This window comes from Geotrypetes seraphini, chromosome 7, assembly GCF_902459505.1.
Source record: "Geotrypetes seraphini chromosome 7, aGeoSer1.1, whole genome shotgun sequence".
Lineage (NCBI taxonomy): Eukaryota > Metazoa > Chordata > Amphibia > Gymnophiona > Dermophiidae > Geotrypetes > Geotrypetes seraphini.
The window spans coordinates 9,937,339-9,964,067 of NC_047090.1; the positions used below are offsets into that span (position 1 = coordinate 9,937,339).

Sequence of the window (26,729 nt, forward strand, 5' to 3'; positions counted from 1 at the left end):
ATCTTATTTATAAACATACTGTATTCCAATAAGTTTTGATTTTGTAGCCATTTAAAATCAAGGAGTGTTTTTGTGGGCACCAGGCTATGAGTTAGAAAACCAGGACTGGATCATAACAACCTCATTCTGACCTGGACAGGTAGCTCTGGTGGAAGTGAATCAGCCTTGAGGCCCTTCCTGAACTGGAGCCAGGAAAATGCAGGACAGGAACAGCCGAGGCAAATATATTTGGGGTTTAACAGAGAAATCAGCAGTGCAAAAGAAAATTGTGCATTTAACGAATGTAAATACACATCAAATGCAGACTGTCTAGAAAAAAGTCTAATTGCCACCCCTGAGAACTACTTTTCCCTGCCCTGGTCGGTGCTTTCCATGGTGCGTCACTTTCTATTTACATCTGATAAAGATTTTCCAGCAGCTCGGGGTGTGCAAGGCTGCGAGACACTCAGGCAAACAGCTGTTGGATTTGCTTTACAAACCCCACGAATGTCATTCAAAATGGATTACTTGGAAGGGGAGAACGAAGATGAAAAGCAAGGTAAGAACACAAAAAGTGAAAGGGGCAGAGGGGGAGCGCAGAATGCAGTTCCAAGCAAGGGAAAAGTTGCTCCGAGTCTCATGCCAGAAGCAAGGCGTTCCCCTGGACCTGAACTGTATCTTACATTAAAATGGAGGCTGTGGTGGAATTACAGCAGCCGGTAAGACTCAGGGGTTTTCGTGTCCCTACTGAGACCTGGAGTTTCCTGATCCCCCTCCCCAGAGGCGTTTCTGTAGCTAAAGAACCACATGGAAATGCTGCACTTCATGAATCTGCTGAAGTATGCAAAGGGAGTAAAGTTACACTTGAAAGGTTCTCTGCCCACCATGCAGCTAAAGAAATGACCAGTAAAACTACTAGACATAGGGGGTACGCACACACGCATGCACACATAGAGAGGCAAAAGTAGGCACACACACATGCAAACACACATACAGAGGCATACATAGGCACACGCACACACACACGCATGCACACATACAGAGGCATAAGCAGACACACACACATGTAAACACACAAACAGAAGCATACACAGGCACATGCACACACACACGCATGCACACATACAGAGGCAAAAGCAGGCACACACACATGCAAACACACATACAGAGGCATACATAGACACATGCACACACACACGCATGCACACATACAGCGGCATAAGCAGACACACACACATGCAAACACAAAAAACAGAAGCATACACAGGCACATTCACACACACACATGTAAACACACACACACACATACACAAGTACATCCACACACACACACACACACGTACACACACATACAGAGGCATACACAGACACATGCACACACATGCAAACACACACATGTAGACATACAGAGGCATACACACGCACACAAACAGGCACAGGCACACACACATACGGAGGCCGGCATAGGTACATTCACACACTCACACACACATAGTCCCATCCCGTCTACCCTTTACCCTCTCTGTGCTGACTTTGCCTCTTGCTGTTCTGTTACTTTTACTTTCAGACCCTGACAATCATCTTTGCTGTGAAGTATGACCTGACTATTTTAAAATACTTCCTTTCAAAATTTCACACCAAGGGGACCTTTCACTGAGGCGTGGTAACGTTTTCCACTTAACATGGTATATGAGCTCGAATTACTGTGCTGAATGCACAAAGTCTGTGTGTTAACTGTTCCCCATACACTTAGCGTACAGCAAATATAATGACACTTGGAGGGAAACTCAGTATTAGGCGCCTACTTTTCAGCTCCAAGAAGGCATCTAAGTTGAGCGCCTACGTTTCATTCCAGAATACTAGCATGTTAAAGAGCATGCCTAGACTGTGGGCCATTATTGCGATAGTCTGGAGAAATCCTACAATAAGCAGCATAAAATCTACTAGGTACTAGGGACATTACATTAGAGATTTCTATTCAGCCATTGCCTTGAAGTTCAAGGTGGATTACAAAAGAATTACAAAAAAGGTATTACATGAAGAAGATATCTGGTAACTTCAAGAGGAGATGAAGAGTAGATGAGGTTGCTTTGGGGAAGCAGGGGTGGAAAGGAGGATGGGTGTCTGCACCCTCACCATGACAGCGCCTGGGGTGGACTGCCCCCTGCCCCTCCCTAGGTCAGCATCATAGTCCAGGAACTTTTCTCTTTGCAGGTCCTGACTTCGCAGAAGCAGGAAATAGACGGGACCAGCAGAGAGGAAGGCCCGATGCCGGCAGAGCAGCGAATTAAGGCTGCCAACAAAGAGAAAACTCACATACTTCTAAGCCTGCCTTCCAAAGCAGCAGTACTGGTAGCGGTGAACAGGTTTCTTGTGGCCTGGCCTGCCAGGGCCTTCTCTCTAATGTGTCACTGATGATGCAGCAGAGAGAAGCCCTGGTGGAGCAGGCCACAAACAGCCTGTTTGGTGCTGCTACTGCTGTTGGGGGCCCAAAGGAATGTCAAGGGGGGGAGGTCCGGAGTTTGTTATAAATGGCGTTTGCTGCTTAACTTAGGTACTGTTTCTAGAATTTTCCTTCACGGTATAAGAATTCAGTAAGCCTGGGATAAGCACCAGTGTCCCCTAGTGGTGAAGAATTGAATGAATGCCAGTGATCAGCTACTTCTTAAACCTGTCTGGGGGGTTCTCCCAACCAGTCGGGTTTTCAAGAAATCCCTAATGAATATACATGAGGCAGATTTGCATATAATAGAGGCGATAGGCATGCAAATCTGCCTCATGCATATTCTTTAGGGATATCTTGAAAAACTGACGGACTGGGGAGTCGTCCCCCCCCCCCCACCGGACAGATTTAAGAACCCCTGAGCTAGAGTGTCTGGTACTCCTCCAGGAAGTAGGTTAGACAAACTAGGTGGGCCTTGTCTGGTTCGTCATCTATGAATGTAAGGCTCACGTCAACATTTAATACTTATATGGCAATGTAATATGTTTTCATTATATGTTGTATGTATTGTGGTATATAATATTTCATAAATAACTTTAGATCATTTTGTAACTAGCCATGGGGATAAGCGGCAAAGAATCTTGTGACCTGTCCTGGCCACTGTTGCAAACAGAATATTGGATTTGACGGATGTTTGGTGTGACCCAGTAGGGGCAATTCTTTTTTTCTTCTAACTAAAAAGTCACTTTTACAATCAGATGTTTTCACTGTATTCTACCTGAAATATCACATTCACAGCAAGCGCTGTAACTTCCATGCTTTAACCTGTCATTTATTTCTTATTTCAGTGAAGCCACCTATCAAGTAGCGATACGGATGACCATGAATAAGAGCTTGGAGAATCCTCATAGTGTTTGAAATACTGAAGTCATGGATTCTTTCTGGAATGTACCTTTGCCGGATGATGGTACAAGACAGTCTAACCTGGCACCCTCCAGTTTTTCCACAGTTCTTTGTCAGACCCCTGGAGCACCTGGGGACGTTTCATTTAACTCCAGTAGTTTTACATCTGCTGGATATGTTCCGTTGGGTTTTGATCAGCTGGCACAGGAAGAGGACAGATGGATCCCTTTTTATAGCCCGTCATGTCCTTATCAACCTGAAGAAGACTCATATCATGAGTTACTTAATTTTAACTGCAACATGAAAGAACATGAATTAAGACAACCTCAAATGCCCTTTGGTCTGCGGGAAGACTTTCAAGACCCTGCATGGTCCCTGCAGCAAAATACTGAGGGACCATCAATTGGTTTTGAGTCATTTGCACTACCAGACTTCAGGAATAACAATGATGCACGACCCCTTTCAATGTCCGCTGGAGCAATTTGCGCCTATAGTGGTGACAAGGAGGAATACAGTTCTCCAAACTCTTTTACGAACACTGCAAGCAGAAGCTGGAGAAATGAATCAGAAAATAGGACTTTTGACATAGGGTTCGAGGGCACTGCATGCCTCTATAACCCAGCCAACATGGAGACTTGGTACAATGGAAAGCAAAGGGGGGACTTAGCTTTCCATGGAAATTCTAGAGAATCATATTTAAACATCCCCACAAGTGTCACAGATGGACTTTCCTGGCCAGTTTCACCTGCAATGACCGATACAAGATGTGAGGTATGTGTACATATTCATTTCTGATGGTAGTGAAGAGACTTTACTGGAACCATAGGACCATACTGGAACCATAGCCAAAGAGCAGAGTTAATGAAATGCCTACCAAGGTCATATTACATTGTTATCAATATATAATTATTCAAAAACTTAAGACAATCGTAGATCAAAAGCATAGATGTCAACGATAAAAAATAATAGACTGAGCAGGCCAAAATACAGATCACCTTCTAACAACTAGGGTAAATGTACGTCTACTGAAGTTTGCATTTGAACTGTGCACAAACAATGATTTGTTGTTTGCTTTGTATATTTAATGTATAATTAAAAAAAAAAAAAAAAAGATAAAAACCAAAGCAAGGGATTAATATTTGGGTGATCAGTGTTTTGTTAAATGTTATCTTCCACCAGTTGAATTATGCCCAGATCTTCACTGCTGGCACCTATCTGGGTCATCAGCATTAAATATCCAGACTCAAGGTTGGTGCTGGGAGTTACCTGGGCGCCAGCGATATTCATTAGTAATATCCAGGTACCTATCCAGTCAACTTAGGATACTTGATACTTCATCTAAGCTTTGCTTCTGCATTTCCTGAAATGGGGGGGACTTGTCCGTACAGAGAGATCTCTTTTGCTTTATGAACGGATGAAAGGGATAATATTTCACTCTCAATTATCTCTACATATTCTCCACCATTATCAGAAGATAGTTGCAGGAGATTAGTCTACAATCAGGTTGGGCTTGATGGGCCATTGGTCTGACCCAGTAAGGCTATTCTCATGTTCTTATTATTCAATGTCTGGCTCTACTGCTCATGTCCATCTCATACTGACCAGAGAATGCTGAGCCAGTTGATAATATAGTAAAACCTTGGATTGGGAGTAACTTTTAATGAGCAACACATTTAACTTGATAAATGAGCGAAGTCTTGCAATATGAGCAGGTACAGTATTTTGTATTAAAGTTTTGGGGTTGCGGAACGAATCGTCTGAGTTTCCATTATTTCTTGCAATGTGCAGCAACCACGAAGAAGGCAAACAGAATGTTGGGTATTATTAAGAAGGGTATTACGACCAGAACAAAAGAAGTCATCCTGCCATTGTATCGGGCAATGGTGCGCCTGCACCTGGAGTACTGTGTTCAGTATTGGTCACTGTACCTTAAGAAGGATATGGCAATACTTGAGAGGGTCCAGAGGAGAGCGACACAAATGATTAAGGGCATGGAAAATCTTTCATACACTGAAAGATTGGAGAGACTGGGGGCTCTTCTCCCTGGAAAAGCGGAGACTCAGAGGAGACATGATAGAGACCTACAAGATCATGAAGGGCATAGAGAAAGTAGAGAGAGATAGATTCTTCAAATTTTCAAAACAAAAGAACAAGAGGGCATTCGGAAAAATTGGAAGGGGATAGATTCAAAACAAATGCTAGGAAGTTTTTCTTTACCCAGTGTGTGGTGGACACCTGGAATGCGCTTCCAGAGGACGTAATAGGACAGAGTACGGTACTGGAGTTCAAGAAAGGATTGGACAATTTCCTACTGGAAAAAGGGATAGAAGGGTATAGATAGAGGGCTACTGCACAGGTCCTGGACCTGTTGGGCCGCCGCGTGAGCGGACTGCTGGGCACGATGGACCTCGGGTCTGACCCAGTGGAGGCGTTGCTTATGTTCTTATGGGGGAAATTCGCTTTGATATACGAGTGCTTTGGATTACAAGCATGCTTTTACTGTACGTTACATCTTAGAAAATTCATTTAATATTGGGAATTTACCTAGGCCGGATTGCAACTTTTCGAGGCTCCCTCAAGCTGCCTCGGATCATCTCCAGCAGTTCTCTGTGTTGTTTTGATTTGTTTTTCAGATTCCAGATTGGTGTCTCGGTGTGATAGAAACGAAACCAGACAGTAATGAAGAGCCGACTTCCTTTTGTGACTGCGTGAATAAGTATGTACTGTCCTCCATTTGTAATACCTAATAAAATAAAAATAATAAGATGTGTGTTTTATTAACATGCACGCAGGAAAATTGCAGTGTGAGGAGCAGAAGGTATGGACCGGATGGCTTTATCATGTGAAAAAGCATGATGTTTGTACAGGGAAGCTGAAATCATAAAGCCAGAGAGGTAATGTAAATATTCTGGGAACATTCCCTCCGGCCAAAGTTTAAATATTAATTCCACTTAATGGAGCTTGGTAGAGGAGGGGGTAGAGGAGTCCCCGGCTGTCCTCTTCCTCCCTCTCTCATGGTTTTGTCATTCCCAGGTAAGTGGAAGAGCAAAGGGCCAGAAAATTTAACAAATAAATCATTAAGTGATAGCCCTCAAATGCTGGGCATAGCATTAGTTCAGTTTGTCACCTGTTTAACGAAATGGTGTCAAGGGCTTAGAAATGTCCATCTGTTTATCTGACTTTAGTGAAAAGATTTAGAACTGCTCTAGCTAGGATTCTTAGTGGGCCACAGATTCGGTGGCGGTGAGAGACCCCCATCTCTTGTGAAACTGGTGCCCTCTCCTCTGCTGTACCTGGGGTTCCAGTCAGGAAGCAATTACAGTTCCATCGGGGGGAGGGAGGGGGGGGCGCTCGGTGAGGGATCGTCCTCCTCCAACTTATTGGTATTTCAATATCATGTTTTCAATCACTAGGGATAGGCAGGTTTCCTGTCTTTCACTATCAAAAATGGCTGAGCGTTTTTGGGTGCTAGTTATGTGGCAGTTTCTGCCATTTTATTTTGTGTTTATTGTTTGTATTGTTTAAATCTTTCCCAGCGCGAGCAGCTTCTCTGGCCTGCAGCACGCACTGGCGTTGGATTTCCTTATGACATCACTTCCTGGTCCCGCGACCATGAAGTGATTTCAGACGGGAGCCAGGTTGCTCGTACTGGTGGAGACTTAAAGAGGTATGGTGATGGGGGAAGGGAGGCTGTGAGCAAGGCATAGGAGGGTGGAGAGGTCTGACGTCCCCACCAAGAGGTGCCTTGGGCGGTCCAACCCTGCCCCCTAACTACACCAATGATGAAACAGCACCCCCCTCTACTGCTCAGCTTAGAGGAAGCAATGATGCTCACAGTAACCAGAACTTAATTCAGTATTTAGTGGAAAAAGATATTCTCCCATTGGTTGCTTCATGCCACATCCCCTAATCTTTGTGCGTTTTGAGATTAACCATCAGTTCATCTTTACCCATTCCACTCAACCATATCTTTCCTCCAGCTAAAGAGTCCTAAGCTCTTTTGCATTTCCTCTTAGGGGAGTCGTTCCATCCTCCTTGCCATTTTAGTTACCTTTCCTAATCCCACTCTATGTTTTTTCAGATGAGTGGGGAGTAATTTTATCATGACATCAATGTTCAGAAGCCAAGAAAGTGCTTCGTAAAGGCTACAAGAAAAAGTACAGAACAGCGTTCTGATTCTCACCAGCTAATCGGAACACCTATGGAGACACATAGGAATGCTTACGGATGTCCAAGGCTGGCGTGGTCATGCTGTCCATCAGAAGTGGCCTTGGGCATCCATAAGCGCAAGACAGACTCCTTAAATATAAGCCAATAAAACGCGTCTGTTAGAAAATAAAAAAGACACAATTCTGTAAAGGACGCTGATGTGTGATTGACACACGACCGGCAGCCGCTTCTTAGGCTGCCATTGAGATTGATGGCCAAAACGGTTGTATGCCGTTAACAAAACAACTTTTCTAATTTGCCCTTTACTGATCACTCCATTGTGTTTTTTTGTCCTTCAGGATAAACATGATGGGCCGATATTAGCTGGGCTGACATCCATGGTCAGCACTGAGCCCGGATTCCATGCTTCTAGTGGCTGGCGTTAAAAATCCGGTTCATTTTTGGCCACTATAAACTTAGCCGGTTAATATTAAGCTCTGACTGGCTAAGTTTATAGTGGCCCAACGTAGGTGGCCAGTGCTTTAAATTTCACAGGTAGCCACCATATCGTGCTGAATATTACTATTTAGCTGGCTTAGTTCTCGTATTTAACTGGTCAGGAGCCATTCCCGGCCAGTTGAATAGCTCTGAATATTGGACTTTTCTCCTATATGTCTGGCTTCCTTATGCTGATGCTGGCAAGTATTTCATTTCCTTCTCTGTGCTCTCCCTAGGTGGAGGGGAAGATATCCGGCCTCGGACACCAAGTCAAATTCTGGCATGATCTGGAACGTCGCTACCGCATTCCCGAAGCAGCTCCTTAGCAATTCAGTCTTCACGGGGCATGTTCTGACCCATGGAACATCACATCCAATCAGTTTCACAACAGCTGGTAAGGGAATTCAGTTCTTTTGTGAACTTGGAGTGCAGTGTCTCTCCTGGTTAGCCAAGGCTCTTGCTAATAGCTTGTGTAAGGTGGGTCCCAGAGACTGTATGGAGGGACTGACCATTATGAGACCAGTAAAGACTTGGAGGCCATATGCAGCCAATCTGGTGCTGGTGTTCTAAACCAATAATATTTACAAAATCTCCTTTGTATCCTTGTAGTCCTGAATATTCACTCTGTAACTCTAAATGATGTCATTTGTAGCAGTGGCTTAGCGAGGTGATCACCGAGCAGTGCCCCCTTTCCCGCCCCCTCCTGCCACAAGCACGCCCATTCCCTGTACTTTTTTATCTTTGGTGCAAGCAGCCACAAACTAGCTGCTCCCGTCTGCTTCGGCACTCTATCTGATGTCACTTCCTAGGTGCAGGTCCCGGAAGAGACGTCAGACAGAGCGCCAAAGCCAACGCAAGCAGCATGTTCGTGGCTGCTTGCACCGAAGTTTAAAAGGTATGGGGGAAGGGAAGGGGCACACGTGTGGCAGGGGGGAGGAGTGGGAAGGGGGCAGAGAGCAAGAGGGGTACCAGGGCCCCGAGGAAGACCACGCCCAGGGTAGACCGCTGGTAGCATGTTTCAAAGAAGACTCCGGTGCAGTACTTTCCTGACTCTGACTTGGTCTTGGTAGGAGGTGTGATGGCCTCCAGCAAGCTTGGTGCCTCTAGAGCTGGTATCCAGTGGATGTTGGGAGTTTCTGGGTGCCCTGCTGGAAATACGGAACTAAATGAAGCTTGTGCTCTTGTCTTAAGAAGACTTCCCACTGTCCCAGTCACAGTAAGTCTCCCTCCAACTTAGGAATCAAGGAAACTCTTATATCTTGGCATCCCAAGTCCTCTAAATTTTCTTCACCCTTGTACCTCTAACCCTCTGTTGTAGTTACTTTCTATTTCTCCTACTGTAAACCGCGTCGAGCTCTACGAACGTGGAGATGATGCGGTATACAAACCTAAGGATTAGATTAGATTAGTACAGAGCTTAAGCAGCTCCTAGACTTCTTTCTACAGACTGTCCTGTCCAGCTCCTTACTCGCTTTGAGCTAGATGGCTAGGATAAGGAAGATGGTAAAGTAGGATTAACTGGAATCATCCACAAATACAAATTATCCCACTTTAGAGTGTCAAACTTAGGAGAGGAGGGTAAAGGGTCTCAGAAACCTACTTGATTAGAGTCTTACTCATTGACCCTTATCTTCACCTCCTCCCCAGTGTTTGCTATTCTGAAGCATCCTTCCTCAAAATGCTTCAGAATAGCATCCTTGACAAAGCCATTGTATGGCAAAACGGGTCTCATGCTTGGGAGGAGATGGAGTCTCTAACCCATTTAGTTTGGATATCACACATTTATGTGTTTAATCATGCAGGTTTCTGAGATCCTTTACCCTCCTTTCCTTTATTTGACGGTGTCAGGTCAAAAGCGCGCCCAGACAATCGAGCGCAGCGCGCGCCGCCGCACCGCTCTAAATTACAGTTTTTAGTGCTCCGACGGGGGTGTGTGGGGGGGAACCCCTTCACTTTACTTAATAGACATCGCGCCGCGTTGTGGGGGTGTGGGGGGTTGTAACCCCCCACATTTTACTGAAAACTTCACTTTTTCCCTGTTTTTAGGGAAAAAGTTCAGTTTACAATAAAATGTAGAGGGTTACAACCCCCCAAACCCCCCATAACGCCGGCGCGATGTCTATTAAGTAAACTGGGGGGGTTCCCCAACAAAACCCCCCGTCGGAGCCCCTAAAAACTGTAATTTAGAGTGGAGCGGTGGCGCGCACTGCGCTCAATTGTCGGCGCGCGCTTTTGTCTTTCACGCCGTTGTCTATGAACCATATTTGACACTCTAAAGTGGGATAATTTGTATTTCTAGATGGCCCTCCCCTCACATGGTTGAGGAAGCAGGAACCAAAGAAGAGAAGGTGAACGCTGCACAGGGTTTTATACTCCAGGAAAGTTCCTTCCGAAATATGTCTCGTCCCCTCATCCTACTGGTCACTATGGAAGATGTTTTTCCCTGACGGCCAGTGATGTTATTCCGCTGTAAAAGTATATTTTTTAATGCTGTAGCATCTCTAGGTGTGCTTCAGCATTAACCTTTCTTGTCTTCTCATTACAGCTACCTGTCTTGTTCAGGATTTTATAACAGATGTCCTACGTCGTACCAATGAGTATCCGCCCCAGGAGGAGCACTTCCTCAGCATCTGTGGTAGCGATGCGTTTTTACAAAAGTAGGGATTTTCATATCATTCACTCACATGTTGTCCAAAGTGTCTCATTTTTATAGCACTGTGCCTGAGTAACATTACCATAATCTTCTGGTGTAATTGGATGGAAATGTATGGAAGAGAAAGCTTCTTTGAAAGGGTTCTTGAGGACAGTTTGCTATTATGCTAAATATATTTGTGTAATACTTTTAAGCGTTATACTCTCTCCATGACATCAGTGCACAATGAGCTAGGAAGAAGGATGCCCGAAGAGCCCAGTAGGCATGGGATGGGCTGCAGTGACAGGATTGGGGTGAAGGGATGGAAAACGGGCCAGGGAAGAGAGTCTGTTGGTTCATTAGCTCTTGCATTCACAAAGATCTACAGCGCCTTCAGAGCTTGTCACAAATGTAAGGGGTACGTAGGTCTTTCTTACAGCTTCTCTGGTATTATGTCTCCTTATCAAAGTCAATGAGTACAAGATCCACATTGTTTGAGGAACCCTCACAGCAGAACAAGAAGAATAAAAAAAAAACAGGGATATAAAACACCAAACGCCAGCAGGCAAAAATGACTAAATACAGTATGTAATAACTATTTATTGAACTAAAGTCAAAAATATATTACGAGCAATGACCCAACATATGAATGTAATGTAATGTAATTTATTTCTTATATACCGCTACATCCGTTAGGTTCTAAGCGGTTTACAGAAAATATACATTAAGATTAGAATGTCCGCATTAGGGGCATTTGCATGGAAATAGAAAAGACTGAGTACCTACAAACCATGCATGATAATCACAAAAACACATGTGTAAACTACAAAACATATGCAACCAAGAATAAATGAACGTTGAATGATACATAAAAGTGCATCAACAAATTTCAGTTCCAATTATTCATAGAAAAATAACGCCAGCCCAGGAGCCAGACAATAAAAGACTCTTCTCCCACTTCCTACACAGCTTTCTCAAAATCAAATCCCCTCCACACATATCTCCCCTGCTAAGTTGCCTCTCATTGTGACCTCTGCCCCTCTTTCCTTCCAAACACCTCCACCACTTTCCCATAGACCTCTATCCCTTATTTAAATCACTGATGTCTAGGGGTTTCAGGGCAAGAAAAATCCCCAGTCACTCTTGCCCCTGCTGGCACCAGGAATCCCTAAAGGTGTGGGAGGCTGTGATATGGTGGTGGGCATAATATGTAGACTTTGTCTCTTCTCCTTCCATGCCTAGCTTACAATTGTCCTCCCTCACCCCATTCCCTGCTCCTTTGTCACCCTCATTACTTCTCTCTAGAAGACCCTGATTAAGGGTCAGAATTTGCAGTATGTTACAGCAGACTGGATGTAGACAGTGATCACCTCTAAACAGAAAATAATGGTATATATTGAAGAACTAAGGCCAGCACTGGGCAGACTTGCACAGTCTGTGTCCCGTATATGGCCATTCGGTTGAGGATGGGCTGGGGAGGACTTGATGGCTGGGATGGATTAGATGGGCTGGAGCGAGCTTTGACGGAGACTTCAGTAGATGGAACCTAAGCATAGTACCAGGCAAAAATAGCTAAGAAAAAGGAAAAGTTAAATTAATTCAGTAATTTAAAGAGAGGGTAAGGTTGGGCAGACTGGATGGACCATTCGGGTCTTTTTCTGCCGTCATTTACTATGTTACCTTTGGATATTCGATGTGAAATCTCCTAGACTGTTTCGACTTGCATGCAGTTGATTTTATTTTCCTCCTTCCAACTGTGCTAGCAGCATCCTCCAATTAGCTCTTCCCAATTCCCCTGTATCTTTTTGCTACACTCCTCCCTCTGCTTCTCCATAGCATATAATTTCAGAGGGGTAGGAGGATATTGAGTCTCATGGAATGGGGAGAGGAAGTAAGAAGGAAGGGGGCTTTTGGGGAGTTGAGGGGGATTTAAGAATTAAGAACATAAGAATTACCGCTGTTGGGTCATACCAGTGGTCCATCGTGCTCAGCAGTCCGCTCACGCGGTGGCCCTTGGTCAAAGACCAGCACCCTAACTGAGACTAGTCCTACCTGCGTACATTCTGGTTCAGCAGGAACTTGTCTAACTTTGTCTTGAATCCCTGGAGGGTGTTTTCCCCTACGACAGACTCTGGAAGAGCGTTCCAGTTTTCTACCACTCTCTGGGTGAAGAAGAACTTCCTTACGTTTGTACGGAATCTATCCCCTTTCAACTTTAGAGAGTGCCCTCTTGTTCTCCCTACCTTGGAGAGGGTGAACAACCTGTCTTTGTCTACTAAGTCTATCTTGAATATTTCGATCATGTCCCCTCTCAGTCTCCTCTGTTCGAGGGAGAAAAGGCCCAGTTTCTCTAATCTTTCACTGTAAAGCAACTCCTCCTCCGGTCCCATCCAAATTTAGTGCTGGGATCCACATAGCTAAGTGGGTGAATTTAGGACAGCTTTTGAACTGCTCAGCTACATGGGTTCTGGTTCTGAATATTACTGGTATCTACATAACTTCTGATCTCTCCGCAACACAGCTTCTTGTACTGCCCCTGACCTGCTCGGTTTATTGCGGCTGAATATCAGTGGTTGGACGGCTCACCGTCAGAGTCTTTCCAGCCCACTTGAGTTGCTCTGATTATTGGGCCCATTATGCATTTTGGGTGCTATGTGAGATGATATATATATATCTTTTTTTTCCTTTTGGGATGGTGGTTTTCTATTTTTTATCTGTTTGCCAAACTGAGTGCATTCAATGTTATAAATTTATTATAAGTAACATAAAGAATCTTCTAGAGAACTTAAAGGCCTAAAATGCAATGGTAGCTCTGCCTTTTAAGAAAGAGCAGGCACCTCCGCCACCCTCGTGGATATGATCTATGAAATTATAGTACGTGCATTATAACATCAGCCAGTGTCCGTCACCACATGCCAAATAAAAGAAGGAATACATCAGATCTTTGTGGCAGTCAGAGGTAAGGAAGACCTTCTCTCTAAATTAGAGCAACTACTTGTGATTTCTACAATGCAAGCAGCACAAACTGCAAAGAAAGACAAATCGGTTCCCCGTTGACCTGCCACCACTTCAATAATAGGTCACGAGCAATCGTAAAAACAAGGAATCCGGTTGATTATCTGCCCTTGCTTCTTTAGCAGAATTCATTCAGAGCTTTAAGGAATTATCTTCTCCAGCGCTGAACGCTCTGTCTCGACTGTGGCCCATTATTATGGAGCAATTACTTCAGTGGTTTTCATCTCAAATATCCCACTGTATGGTTCATACTTTGCAACATTCAGAGAAAGGCACAGTAGGGGGAGCTGTTGAGTTGAGGGAAAAAGTGGCAGAAGAATGTAGGGAATGAAAAGTTGAGAAAAAAAAAGACCATCCCTTGTGTCGCTTCTTCGAAGACAAGATATCATCACTGCATTTCATGAAGGACCAGCCAAACTAGTCCTGGTTTCAGCTTTCCACATGTAGAGGCTTGTAAGAAATGGTGAGGCCGAGCCAGAACTGGTTCAGCTGGTCCCAGATAGGCTGTAGCTCTCTCCTTCTCAGGGTGCAGCATCTCCACCTGCTTCAGTTCTGCCAAGATCAAGGGTGTGACCTTTCACCTGAGGCAGAGATGCTAAGGGTGGACCATTGCAAAGAGCCGAGATTTACCACTGCAAAGTGATTTTTGATGACCTCCATTTAAAAGCCTCCACGTAGAGGATCCTCCCTAGGGTTACCGGATTTTACATCAGTAAAATCCAGACCCTAGACCTGCCCCCCCCCCCAGGCCCGCTCAGTTCCACCCGTCCCTGCTCCATTACGCCCCAGTTCTGCCCTAACCCTGCCCCCCCCCCACATACACACTGCCTGTTCATAGGGCATGAAGGCATTTGCACATGTGCGAATGCAACACGATGACATCACATGCATGCATGCGTGTTCTGATGCCCTCTCCTGATTTCTTTTCAAAACCTGGACAAAACCATTTCTCATAAATCAAGACTCTGGAACGGTGGCAGTGAAGTGTATTTTGGAATCTCTTTGTAGAAAGAAAACGTGAGACTTGGACCGGTCAGGCAGACCAACAGCTCATAGTAGTATGAGAGACCCTTGAGTCCCGTGACCATCCTAGTGGCCATCCGCTGGACCGACTCAGCTCGAAGCACATCTTTCCGGTAATGTGCAATTCTGGAGGCCACATTACCGGAAAGATGTGCTTCGAGCTGAGTCGGTCCAGCGGATGGCCACTAGGATGGTCGCGGGGCTCAAGGGTCTCTCATACGAAGAAAGACTGGGCAAACTGCAGCTCTATACCCTAGAGGAGCGCAGGGAAAGGGGTGACATGATTGAGACATTTAAGTACGTCACGGGTCGTGTCGAGGTGGAAAACGATATATTCTTTCCCAAGGGACCCTCGGTCACAAGGGGGCACCCGCTCAAACTCAGAGGAGGGAAAATTAGTGGTGACACCAGGAAGTATTTCTTCACAGAAAGGGTGGTAGATCACTGGAACAAACTTCCGGTGCAGGTGATCAAGGCCACCAGCGTGCTCGACTTTAAGAATAAATGGGACATCCAGTGGGATCCCTACGAGGGTCGAGTTAAGAAACTAGGTCATTAGCATTCAGACTTAATGGGGTGGGTCAATAGAGTGGGCAGACTTGATGGGCTGTAGCCCTTTTCTGCCGTCATCTTTCTATGTTTCTATGACGGCAGATAATGAGCCGAAAGGTCCATCCAGTCTGCCAAATCTTACCCTCTCTTAATCCCAAGCCAGACCCTCTAGATTTTATTCTGCCTGGTGTTGGTGATTATGTGGGAGTGTAAACCACACTCCCACTTCGCGATGCACTTTCGAAAAACCTAGAAAATGCTGGGCTTGAAGGGGTTCTCATATATCTGCCCCAAGATAAAGAGACTTTTGTATTCTACTGTAAATGTAATGTTTCTGAGGCAATTGAAAACAAGGCGTCTGGAAAGGAAAGCATGCTTTCTAATCAGGGCTTCTATTTTTAAACCTTTCCAGATACTCCTTCTGGCCTCACTTACCCCTTGGGTGAACTGAAGGGCACTTCACTTGTGCTTCAGAAATCGTATCCAGCGGATTTTAAATTCAATGAGAGGCTGCTCTGTTAGCTATTATTTCCAGTGGAAACAGAGATAGGCAGGCTCGCTCGGTATTCGCAGAACAAGTTCATCAAAGCCCAAAGTTCTGATTTCCTTAAGAAAAATTGCCCACGTCCCTGACTCCTAATTGAAATCTTTATCTTGTTTTCATCTTAATTATGCCTGCCCTTTGCTGGACACTTACTTTTGCTTCTCAAAATGAAGAAAATCCAGTGAGCGTCACCAAACAGCCCAAGTCAAACTTTCTCTTCCATTAACAAAAGGTTTTGTGCTGCAGTACAGATCCAGAATTTTTTCTTTCTAAATATGAATTGGTTTTGCTAAAAATTTTAGTGATCACCTGCTGGGCAGCCATGAGTCCCTTCAGAAGACCCCATCTGACGTCTTTCTTCAGCTGCATAAGAAAAGTACACTGCGGACCTGCCTGGCTCGCACGGTAAGCCCGACTTGAAGAGTCCAAAGGTACCAGCTTTTCCTGAGATAGTTGCCGAATCTGCCTGCAAGGGGAGGCGGTCCGCCCCGGATGCCATCTTTCTAAGGGCGTGGCCCCTCTGCTCCTGTCCTTGCCGTGCGCGCATGCCTCTTGCCTTCCACGGTACAAGGTTGCCACCCACGTTGGCATAGGCGCTCTCTCTGATGTCACTTCCAGGACCAATGCCTAGGAAGTGATGTCAAAGGGCGAGCTGACACTGACACGGGGAAAGGGAAGGGGGCATGTGTGTGGCGGGGGAGGGGCACCACTCACCCTTATACTTCGCCCCTGATTGCGTGGCCAGTCTTTCCCTTTCGGCTCCAGAACCCTGTAGTAGCATAGTAAATGACGGCAGATAAAGACCCGTATGGTCCATTCAGTCTGCCCAACAGTTCCAAGAAATTATTCGTTTTACTTGCTAAGTTCCCCTCTTCCCGAGATAGGCAAAACCTGTACCCAGACAATATGAATATGGTATAAGATACACATGCTTGCTTCTGATCCGTCTTGCCGCACGCGGATACAGACCGTAGAAGTCCATCCGGCGTAGTCTGCTTCTTCTGGCTTGGAGCAGTGAAGCTGACCACAGGCAGACAGTGAAAGGTTTCTTGTATTTAAATGGTGAGAGTAATGGGCAGACTGGACGGACCGTTCAGGTCTTTATCTGCCGTCATTTACTCTGTGTGTGTGTGTGTGTGTGCACATGAGATTTGCATTGACTTGTCCAGTATCATTTTTCCTGTTGGCATGTGCTTTATATGAAGGAAGAAATCTGAAGGGTGAAAGATGAGTCACATCCATGGGACTGTTCTTATGTTCTTATTTTAATCATAAAAAGCAAGAACATACGTTTCTCAGTTCTGAGCCTTATTTTGCCACTGGAGCTGAAAAGATTGTAATCTTATTTCGTTAAGTGCCACTTTGCAGAAACATAAGTTCTGAGTTTTGACATCGTTTCAGATCACTGATTGAACCGCATCCATGTTTTTCTCTGAGAACTTTTCAGCACCCCCCTCCTACGAATTCCTATACCGAGTCAGACAACAGTGGCCAATCCGGTGTCAGGTCAAAAGCGCGCCGGGACAAAGGCGCGCAGCGCGGAGGCGCACGCCGAAGAAAATCACTGTTTTTAGGGGCTCCGACGGGGGTGTGGGGGGGGGACCCCCCCACACTTTACTTTATACAGATCGCGCCGCGTTGTGGGGGCGTTGGGGGGGGTTTGGGGGGTTCTAACCCCCCACGTTTTACTGAAAACTTCACTTTTTCCCTAAAAACAGGGAAAAAGTTAAGTTTCCAGTATAATGAGGGGGGTTACAACCCCCCAAACCCCCCACAACGCCGCCGCGATCTGTATTAAGTAAACTGGGGGGGTTCCTCAACAAAAACCCCCGTCGGAGCCCCTAAAAACACTCTTTTTCTTCGGCGCACGCTTCCGTCTTGCGCTCAGTTGTCGGCGCGCGCCTTTGTCTTCCACGGTTTTGTCTATGAACCGGCCAATCCAGGTCACAAGTTCCTGGCAGAATCCCAGTGAGTAGCAAGGTTTCATTCTTCCTACCCCAGGGATCAGCAGAGGCATTTTCCAGGTCTACTTTAATATCAGCACTTTCTCAAATGTTATCTAATTTTGCCACCTTCTCGCCAGGTAGCTAAGTTGTCAAGCAATCCTCATGTCTATCTACGGACCTAATGGTTGAGACTGAACGTTTTGGCATGGATCAAATAATTTCTATGAACGTGGAAGGTTTTTGTACCAAATTGTTTGTCATTTAACTGATTAAGAAAGCAAAGCACATTTTCAGTTCTTCCATGAATAATATCAACCCAGAATAAAACAAAACAGGGCTGATGGTATCCAAATACAGAAAGCAGTGGTTGGTTGGTGCAAGGGCAGCCCCCAAATTATCTGGAAATATCTAAGAAAAAGAAGCACTTAAATGAAATGATTAATTTATGGAGCAGACTGGATGGACCATTCGGGTCTTTATCTGCCGTCATCTACTATGTTACTATGTCTCCCTCCTAGTGCAGTTTTGCTATTCTGCAGAAAATCGATAAATAATAAAGACCACGTTGTCATTATTTTAGAATTTCCTAAATCAAAATGTGGCCCAAAGGGGTTGCTTTAATTTGCAAGCCTGTGTGGTATTGGAGTGAGTTTTTAAAGAGTCGGACAGAGGAGTCTGGCTCAACCACTGCAGAGATTACGGTAGACACCTGAGCGCCTACAGTTGGATATTTCTGGGGCACGAAGGAGCAGTTGTTTTTATGTCTGCTCTAAATTGCGATCAATGCACTGGGCTGAGCTTGCCCACAAAACTCATAAATCCAAAAGGAACAAAGATAATTTCAACATGATAATAATGGAACAATAATATTGATTATGATTTTGTACCGCCCCCTCTAAATAGTAAATCCGGCTAAGAAAATCCCATCGCTTTCCCTCAAAAGCTGTTTGTATTGATTAGAAGCATCACGTGAGCTCTCGAAACAAGTTCTGACTGGGGCTTTCTGTGCAATTAACCCCTGGGAGCTTAATTGGAGTTTGTGCTGCATCAAATTGCTCTGTGTCTGCATGCTGAGCTTGTAAAGAGAAAGTTCATGGGAAGGCCAGAAGTAGACCTTCGGGTCTAAAACATCTCTCCTTCCAAGTCTAAGATGGTGTAAAACTCTGCAGCGCTTATCATTATTGTGCCTTGTACTGACAGCAGGGCTCCCAGTCCCACCAGTGCTGGGGCTGGTTTTAGGGACATGCAAGTTTTAACCGTTGCACAGCCCAGCAATTAATGGCATGAATTAGAATTTATGCATACAACTTTCTAAGCGTATTCTATAAAGTGGTGCATGTGAATTCTCAAAAGGGAGCATGAGGGAGTCATGGGTATTCCGAAAAGTTAGGCGCACTGTTGCAGAATATGCCGAAGGTATTTGGGCTTGGTTTTCAGGGGCATAAATGCTTAAATGTTAGTTCTATAGACCCTTAACTCTGGAGGTTTATAGAATGACGCTAAGCGTTGACTTTTTCAATGCTCATTTTTGTAGGTGACATATGTAGAATTTACCCCTAAGTGCCCACGCATTGTCGTTAAAGTTGGCCATGGCCTTGGTGGACCACCCTGTTCCTCTGCCCTAAGAGGATGGCGGGATGGTGGGAGGAAAGAATGGATGTACGCTTGACTATCCCAGTTAGAAATCCATTCATCCCTAGTCTTTGAAAATCTAAACATTCTCTTATGGTTCGTACAGCAGGAAGACGATCAAAAGCTGTTCTGCCAGAATGAGCTTATGCAACTCACACACGTCTGGAAAGTATCCAGGTGAGAAGTTCAGTTTCCTTACTGCAATTTTGAGCTCATGGCCCTTCCACAAGGGATTACAGGACTGCAAGTTATTGCATTGGTTTGCATAGGTCAATTTCCAAGTGTATTATGCCGTTTAATATAGTTCAAGTTTCAAGTTTATTAAGTTTTAATATACCGACCATCTACGGGAATCTAGCCGGTTTACAATAAAATGTTAAAAGAAGAATAAAAAATAATACTAGTAGGAATAAAGTTTAAAGAGGGGAAGGGAAGTGTACATTGAAGACGTTGACAAGACGAACTGGAGAGTGATGATAAAGAAAAGAAAAGGAGGGGGGTAAAGTTACATTATTAGAGGTTTAAGAACTTAAAAAAAAAAAAAAAAAGTGGAAAGGAAATGGAAGGGAAAGGGATAAAACATTGAGAATGGGATCGCTTCTTAAAAGCGGTTGGCTGATTTGAAGATGAGAAGGATCAGGAGCAGTAGAATGCATCTTGAAATAAGAATGGTTTTTTTTTTAATTTGTCTTGAATTTATCGATTAATTTTTCGTGGCGAAGTTGAGATGGCAGAGCATTCCAATATATAATTGTTTGATACTGACATGATTTTTTTTATACTATGTTGTAATATGGAATGCAATTGTTTACACAGTAAGGGGCCCATAATCAAAATGGCAGAGAATATGCCTTAAAAGCAGTACTGACATTTATAGTTAAAGGACATATACAGTACTCCCCTGATATTCGCGGGGGTTCCGTTCCAGAAACCCCTGCGAATGTTGAAAAACCGCAAATACAGCAGGGTTTTTTAGCAGGGGAGACAGGAGAGAGCAGCTGGAGCGCCGTCGAGTGAAGGAAATCACTCGCGGTATGCTCCGACTGCCTCTTCCTGTACTAAAGTCGGGCCTCACCAATCAGGAGCTGCTTTGACACATTAGTATCTTCTACAAAAATCTTGGGTATAATAATAGATACTAAACTGAATTATCGCTCTCAGATTAGCGCGGTAATAAAACATTGTTTTATTAGATTAAGAATGATCCGATCACTTGTGAATATCATGGACCCTTCATCACTTAAAATTCTTATTCATTCTCTTATCATTTCAAAACTCGACTACTGTAATGCACTTTATAAAGGTATTTGTCAAAAAGATATCCGTCGGTTACAATTGATACAAAACACCGCCATAAAAATGATTACAAATAAGAAAAAATTTGATCATGTTACCCCTCTGCTCAAATCCACTCACTGGTTACCAATTTCATACTGCATTATCTATAAAATAGCACTTCTCTAGTTACTAAAGAACCGGCATTTATTCATAAACTTCTTATCTCGGATGATCCGGCACGAATCCTAAGATCTTCCTCGCAAAACCTTCTCCATATACCTTCATTGAAAATTATTGGCTCACTTCTTTCGCAGTTATAGCCCCCACGATATGGAACTCTGTACCTTTGTATATCAGGACGGAAAAAAAAACTTATTGAAATTTAACCCTTTCAGGACCATAAGGATTGTAGGCCAATTTTTGTGGTTTTGACGACATTTTTATGGTCAAAAGGGCTTGCAGATGCCAAAAAATTGATTTTTTTTTGTGAAATATCATTATTTTTATTTAAAAAATCACACTTCTGGCTTATGGACAGTGTGGCAAGTGAATCTTCTCGTCAATCTGGCAACGACGCTAATGAATGAATGTCGGAACCAGTTTGTTTACATAAAGGCAGTATCCTATGGAATCCGTACATATCAAATTTAGAACTGTAGACTATCCCAATCAAAATTGATAGGATTTTAAAGTTATGGGACAAATATGTCCCTTGGTCCGGAAAGGGTTAAGGGATTATTAAAGACTTACTTTTTCCAAGAGGCCTCCCCTTCCTACTGTGGTTTTCCCTTTTTTTCTCCCAACTTTCCTAACTGTGTTTGTCAGTCTTGTCTTGGTTAAGCGATTATTTGTTAAGTTTGTCTCCCTTTATTATTATAAATTGTAAAATGCTAAGAAATTGCGTTCAATCAAATTTTTAATAAACTTGAAACCTGAAAACTTAAAATAGCCCAGAGAATTTGTGTGCGTATGCGTAGGAGGAGTGTGTGGCGCAGTGGTTGGATCTACAGCCTCAGCACCCTGGGGTTGTGGGTTCAAACCCCGCCCTGCTCCTTGTGACCCTGGGCAAGTCACTCAGTCCTCCATAGCCCCAGGTACGTTACATAGATTGTGAGCCCACCGGGACAGATAGGGAATATGCTTGAGTACCTGATTGTAAAAAACGCTTAGATAAGCGGTATATCAAATCCTAATATGCGTATGCATTTTCCGCTGCATGCTATCCTTTTTTAAAACAGGTATAACATTTGTACGTACCTCACACATGATGGGGCTGCTTATAAAATGACTCTCAGGAGGCCAGTTTCTGTAATAGCTTATGAGCTTCCTCTGGAATCTCAAATCCCATCTCTCAAGTCTGAATATTGACAGCACATTCATTCTATGGTAATACTTCTGGCAGTGGATTTAAGTTTAGTTTAATTAACGGGATCTTTTTTTTTCCTTATTTTAGAGAAAGGCTGTCGGCCGCCATTTCAAAATACAATCGTCAAGCAGGGTATTTATTGCAAAGTATGGTAAGATTTCATTTGGATTCATTTTTTTAACAAGTCCTTCGACAGAATTCATATGCAAGAAAATTGATGTAATGTAATGTAATGTAATTCATTTCTTATATACCGCTAAACTCCGTTAGGATTCTAAGCGGTTTACAGAAAAATAGACAATAGGGTGCATTAAAATTATAAGTAAAATAGGTACTTAGAAATTCCCTTACTGTCCCGAAGGCTCACAATCTAACTAAAGTACCTGGAAAAATGGCAATTAGTAGAGTAATGAAGAAATAAAATAGAGAATAGATGAGAAAAATAAGAAAATAAACATTCTAATAAGATTACAATGATCTATAGGACTTTGAAAGGTTGAAAAAAGAGGGGAGATAAGAATAGATGCAGAGGGAGAACCGTTGAAGCAATAGAATTCTGGGGAAATTTAAATGAAATTTGAATGATAAAATAAAACAAAATAAGTGGTAAAACAATAAGTGAGATTAAAAAATATATCATAAACTAAAAAGAATTGAAAATAAAATCAAAACAGTCAAAACTGAAGTCCAGCTTGAACGGGCCCCCGAGCCAACCGTTGGTCCGATGGCCGGACTGCAGCCCTCCTCCGTCGGCTCTCCCCTACTGGCATGGGGGAGGAGCAAAGACAGAGTCGGGTGCCCTGCTGGAACGGGCCCCCGAGCCGACCGTTGGACCGATGGCCGGACTGCAGCCCTCCTCCGTCGGCTCTCACCTGCTGGAATGGAGGAGGAGCAAAGACTATCTGCTCCTCGTGGAAACGAAACCTCAGGAGTGAATCTTGAGCACTTCCAAATAATCTCGGAGGCAAAAGGTTTGATTCCATTACGGCAGTATAATGTCAGTTGAACTGGCTTCCTTCGGAATCACGAAGCCTTCCTAAAGTCTTGCGGTTGCTTTTAAAGGGTTTGTGATGATACCTGGTTTATTTACGAACCTAGTGATGAAAATCAGTGCTAAGCCCCAAACCTCGTCCTTGCAATACAGATCCACATTATATGGTCCTAAATTTACTCTAGGAGTTTAGTGAAATTTTGACTATAAAGTTAGGCTCTCAGGCCTAGTAGATTTTCAGGAGTGTAAGAGTTCAGACCATAAATCCTTTCAATATGGGCCCAAAATACATAAGCTATGAGGTTGTAGCACAGTAAAGACCCAGGTAACAGTGATTTGGCTTGATGAAGTGAAGCACAATTATGCTGTAGCCCACAAGGGGGAAATAAATAGGCACCTAACTTACCCCCTTACAAAACCGCAATAGCTCTATGAGTGTTGGGAGCAGCGCAGAGCATTCAGCGTGCCTGCCTGCGCTAAAAACCACCATCATGGTTTTGTAAAAGGAGGGGTGTTAATCAGTAAATTGGCTTTAATAATGAGCTTTAAGAAGCTCATAGTTGAAACAAATAAATTGGGAATAGGCGCCTAACCTCAAAGTAACCTCAATGGTTACACTGATAGTGTAGGATAATATCTGAAATTGGAGAATCCCAATGGGCAAATTTGGTGTTTTTCTGGTCACTAGGAGCCAGATTCTGTATTTGGTGCCCGAAAAAGATAGACATCTAGTTCATGTCAGTCATACAGAATTGCACCTGTAATCTAGGCCAGGGTTTTAAAGGCCTACATTATAGGTGCCTAAGACTTACGCCTAGCTGTGACTAAATCTTACTCCACCCCTAAACCCGCCTACTTTGAGGTTAGGAACTATGTGAGAAGCACTTATCTTTTGGAGAATTACACCAAAGAGGACAGGCACCATGAGCTGACTTTGAATGTTCATATCTACAGTCTATGCTCAGAGAACCACATGCGTAATGTACATCAGTGGTCTCCAACGAGCGACCCCATGGCTACATGTGCCCCCGAAGTCCTCCATTGAGGCCCTCCAACAATTGGCCGAAATGCTCTTCAAATCCCGCGAGTGCGTTAATTTCAATCTTGCCCGCTTGATATAGTAACTGCAAACAAACAATCTCTTAAGCACATTACACAGGCGTCTCATTTATGGAGTTTGCTACCGACGACGATTCAATTTTTATTTATTTAAAAATTTCCTTTTCCACCTACAAACACAGAATATTTCACATAATCTTCGCAACAAAGCAAAGTGCGAGTAACCCTACTTCATCATTCCCTCATCTAAAATTCTCAAAAAGACATTTCAGTCAAAAAGAAATATTTCACAACATTTCGCTCTAGAAAAAAGCTGGTACAAATAAGGAAGTTTTCAATTCCTTGCTAAAATATTTTAACTCCTTACATAATCTCAAATGCCCTGGCAACTGGTTCCACAATCGCGGACCTGCAACTGAAATTGCTGTAGTGTGTCCTTTTATAATGATTCTCAATCGACAATCACAGCGCAAATGAGTTTTTTAAATATGTAGAATCAATATAAATATTCATTTTTAATATTTAATAACAGTCTGAACAAGCGGTTTGCAAAATCAGTCATATGTTTAAGCTTGAAGCCCTCAGAGCTTTCTAGATGAAAAAGGTTGGAGACCGTGAAGTTCTACCTGGTATCGGTCCCTGGCCAGCCTCACCGTTTCTACCGCCTGTTTGTTTTCATTGGATCTGAGAGGACCTGCTTCTAATCCTCTTTATACTCTGGATCAATGGCATAGTAAGGAAGGGGAGGGGGGAGCGGCCCGTCCCAGGCATCATCATGATGAGGGTGCTGGCACCCCTCCTCCGCTCTGCCCTTCGCCACATGTGCCCTCTTCCGTTCCCCCATTCCTCTAGTTGTTTACTGCTCCTTGTGACTGTGTCATTTCTCCTGCTGATGTCACATCCAGGTGCCCCACATAGGAAATGACATCAGTGGGAGAGATGACGGGGTCACGAGGAGGACGTTGACGTGCTCGTTGCTCGTGGCGGTGAACAATTAGGGGGAAGGGAAAGGGGGCACATGTGTGGCAGGGGGGATCGGGGAAGGAGCGTGGGGGCGGAGATGAGGGCAGGGGAGGGGCGCCTCTCACCCTCCCTATGCCACTGCTCTGGATCTGACCCACTTGGCTTAGAATCCACTGTTTTTGCTTGTAATTAAAGGTTTCAGTAATGTATGCGTAGCATTCGTCACACCCTGTTCTATCTTGACATTAACAGCATGGAATGAATGATCTTCTAGAAAGCGTCAGGGAAATCTGCTGCCTGCTTTGCTCTGTTGAAACAAAGGCGATTACAGAGGCTCTGGGGAAGCTTCGTTTGGCGTTGATTATGGATGAGCAGGTAGGTTATTTCTTGCCTATAGTGGAAAATTCCTTCGGATCTATTGAAATTTCTTCCACAGGATGATCAGATGCTTCCTTGAAACCAGTGGCAGGTGGAGATTTGGACGAATACCACAAAAGCAAATACCCCCCCCCCTGTAAAATCGATTTTACTCAGGTCTCCCCAACTTCTCACGGTGTTTTTAGACCAAACTGTTGAACAGTAAATTTAGATTATTTAATTCTACTATTATATCTTTGAGGGTCGCAAAAGCCTCAGAAAATGGAGCAGTTACAACTCCTCAAAGTTCTCCTTTTCTCAATCATTGGCTAAAAAAAAAAAAACCTCCTCTGGTTTTTAAAAATAATCAACATGCAGCTTGTTTTGCAAAGATGCGAGAGAGACCCAGAAAAGTCATCCGAAAAACTTAAAAGATGACATGTTTTCATGTACTGGTATCAGCTCCATTAATGGTTCCAGCAAGTATCTCCCTCATGAAGTCCATCGAACAGCACCAACGCAGCCAGCATTTTGCAGTTCCATAATCACTGTATTAGGGAAATTTTTCACGCTGTCATATTGAGGCATCTCAGCCTACAATTCTTGTAGCCAGGGCCAGATCAAGGGATCATAGAAACCTGATGGCAGATAAAGGCCAAATGACCCATCCGCAGCATTTACTATCTCCTCCTCTCCCTATTGGCTAAGGCTCTTAACACCTGCATTGTGAGGTCATAGAGCTTTATAGTTATAAAAACATAGAAACATGATGGCAGATAAAGGCCAAATGGCCCATCCAGAGCATCCACTATCTCCTCCTCTCCATATTGGCTAAGGCTCTTAACATTTGCATCTCCTCTCCCTATTGGCTAAGGCTCTTAACACCTGCATTGTGAGGTCATAGAGTTTTATAGTTATAGAAACATGATGGCAGATAAAGGCCACATGGCCCATCTACAGCATCCACTATCTCCTCCTCTCCCTATTGGCTAAGGCTCTTAACATTTGCATCTCCTCTCCCTATTGGCTAAGGCTCTTAACACCTGCATTGTGAGGTCATAGAGCTTTATAGTTATAAAAACATAGAAACATGATGGCAGATAAAGGCCAAATGGCCCATCCAGAGCATCCACTATCTCCTCCTCTCCATATTGGCTAAGGCTCTTAACATTTGCATCTCCTCTCCCTATTGGCTAAGGCTCTTAACACCTGCATTGTGAGGTCATAGAGTTTTATAGTTATAGAAACATGACGGCAGATAAAGGCCACATGGCCCATCTACAGCATCCACTATCTCCTCCTCTCCCTATTGGCTAAGGCGCTTAACATTTGCATCTCCTCTCCCTATTGGCTAAGGCTCTTAACACCTGCATTGTGAGGTCATAGAGCTTTATAGTTA

The 26,729-nt window shown here is 43.9% G+C and overlaps 1 protein-coding gene across 1 annotated transcript in view; it reads left to right on the forward strand.

The window, feature by feature from the left end:
- Window positions 1–404: 404 nt before the first annotated feature.
- The window catches only part of PIK3C2G (phosphatidylinositol-4-phosphate 3-kinase catalytic subunit type 2 gamma), a 144,905-nt gene continuing 118,580 nt past the window's right edge, over window positions 405–26,729 (forward strand). Inside the window, 9 exon segments of the mRNA XM_033952383.1 lie at window positions 405–538; window positions 3,271–4,096; window positions 5,959–6,041; window positions 8,209–8,366; window positions 10,518–10,629; window positions 16,041–16,143; window positions 19,423–19,493; window positions 22,048–22,111; window positions 25,226–25,348. Of these exon segments, the coding sequence (XP_033808274.1) occupies window positions 3,353–4,096; window positions 5,959–6,041; window positions 8,209–8,366; window positions 10,518–10,629; window positions 16,041–16,143; window positions 19,423–19,493; window positions 22,048–22,111; window positions 25,226–25,348 (1,458 nt within the window). The 5' untranslated portion in view covers window positions 405–538; window positions 3,271–3,352.